General features: G+C 38.0%; 1 protein-coding gene across 1 annotated transcript in view; it reads left to right on the plus strand.

The window, feature by feature from the left end:
- Positions 1 to 689: 689 nt before the first annotated feature.
- Positions 690 to 1491, plus strand: part of TRMT10A (tRNA methyltransferase 10 homolog A (S. cerevisiae)) — a 10633-nt gene continuing 9831 nt past the window's right edge. The window contains exon 1 of the mRNA XM_009585219.1: positions 690 to 964. Within this exon, the coding sequence (XP_009583514.1) occupies positions 690 to 964 (275 nt within the window). The remainder of the gene's footprint in view (positions 965 to 1491) is intronic.

Below are 1491 nucleotides of genomic sequence, written 5' to 3' on the forward strand. Positions count from 1 at the left end.
AAATAATACTTGCCATTGAAAAGGAGAGGGTATAATTGTAATTGATTTGAATGCAGAACGTTTTGCTGAGTAACAGTTTAGTCTGTTCATCCTCTTACTTGCTGTGTTTTGTCCACTGACAGTGGCCAGCGTCAGTGGTTGGCCAGTGTCTTTGGTTCTCAGAAGAAATAAAAATTAATTTTGAAGGGGTACATCTTGTTCACACTTTTTTCCCCCCCAAAATGGCTTTAATCTCTTTGAAGTTATATTTTTCTAACACGCTGCCATAGTTATACCTCAAGATATCTCTTTACTTTTTTCTGTATTTGAGAATAGTTTGTGTACACATAGTAGTACTGCTAATGTTTTTTCTTTTATGTTTAATCCAGTATGATTCCCTACTTTTATGCAGTTGTGTTTTCACAAAGTTTTTAATTGGAAACTGTTGAATAGCTGCAGATGTAGCAGGCAGAGTTTTAGATATGATCTGAATACAGGTTATAATCTCTCTAGTATTTTATATGTTACTGTTTGCAGCGGCACTAACCTAGCTTTAAACAAAAAAGGGCCACCTGTTATTTATTATTTTTTCTTTATTCAGGTTTATAATAGGTGTAGAGTGATATTTGTTGTAATTGAACTTCTTGTTAATAGCACTCAAAGTATTGTTTTGTTTCTTACAGAATTGGTGAGGGAAAAGCTTGCTTTTAATGAAATATTTATCACGTGTTGAGAAACAAGTCAGTAAACCCGGCCAAAAGCTAATGTCGTCCGAAACGCCAACAGAAGGTCCAGAGGTGCCAACAGAAAGTACTATGTCCCCTGAAGTTCCTGCTGTGGAAGGAAAGGTGAAGTCAAGTGACGATCCAGTAGAGAGACAGGAGGCAGGCTCAGACAAGGAAGAATGCCCTGAGCCCATGTCCAAGAGGCAAAGGAAGAAGCTATTGAAGCAGAAACAGTGGGAAGAACAGAAAGATCTACGGAGGTATGGTTTGCAAAATAGCTTTCCTGGGATCATGTGTAGTATTTAGTGCTAATAATAACGATGTGTCAGCAGAATTTGCATGTAGATTGCTTTAGCAAATCGAGGCAGTTGAACCAGTTTTCTCCCACAGCAGGTTTAAAGCAGTAGTCACAGGCTACTCCATTTGCATATGAAGAAGCTATAAAGGTAAGCATCCTCTCTTCATGCTAGAAGTGTTCCTCAACTTGAAGAGGATATTGGGAGGGATTCAAACTTGCGTGGTTTTGGTTTGTCAGAAGGGAGAAATAACGTGTGGCCTTGTTCCTTTCTGAATGGGCTGCGCCCTCTATGTCAGACTTGGTGAATCTTACAAAGACAGTGAATAAAAAAAATTTCTTCTGACACATGAAATGCTGTGCTTTAAGTTATATTGACTTATAATCTGTTAAAATAGTTTTGGAAGATGATGAGCTTCTGTATTATTCTGTTGTTGAGAGAAAGCGTGTCTGCAGATGGGCTGATTGTGGTTTATCCTTGTCTTGTTAATT

The sequence above is a fragment of the Fulmarus glacialis genome, unplaced genomic scaffold (genome assembly GCF_000690835.1).
Source record: "Fulmarus glacialis isolate BGI_N327 unplaced genomic scaffold, ASM69083v1 scaffold24479, whole genome shotgun sequence".
NCBI classification, from domain to species: domain Eukaryota; kingdom Metazoa; phylum Chordata; class Aves; order Procellariiformes; family Procellariidae; genus Fulmarus; species Fulmarus glacialis.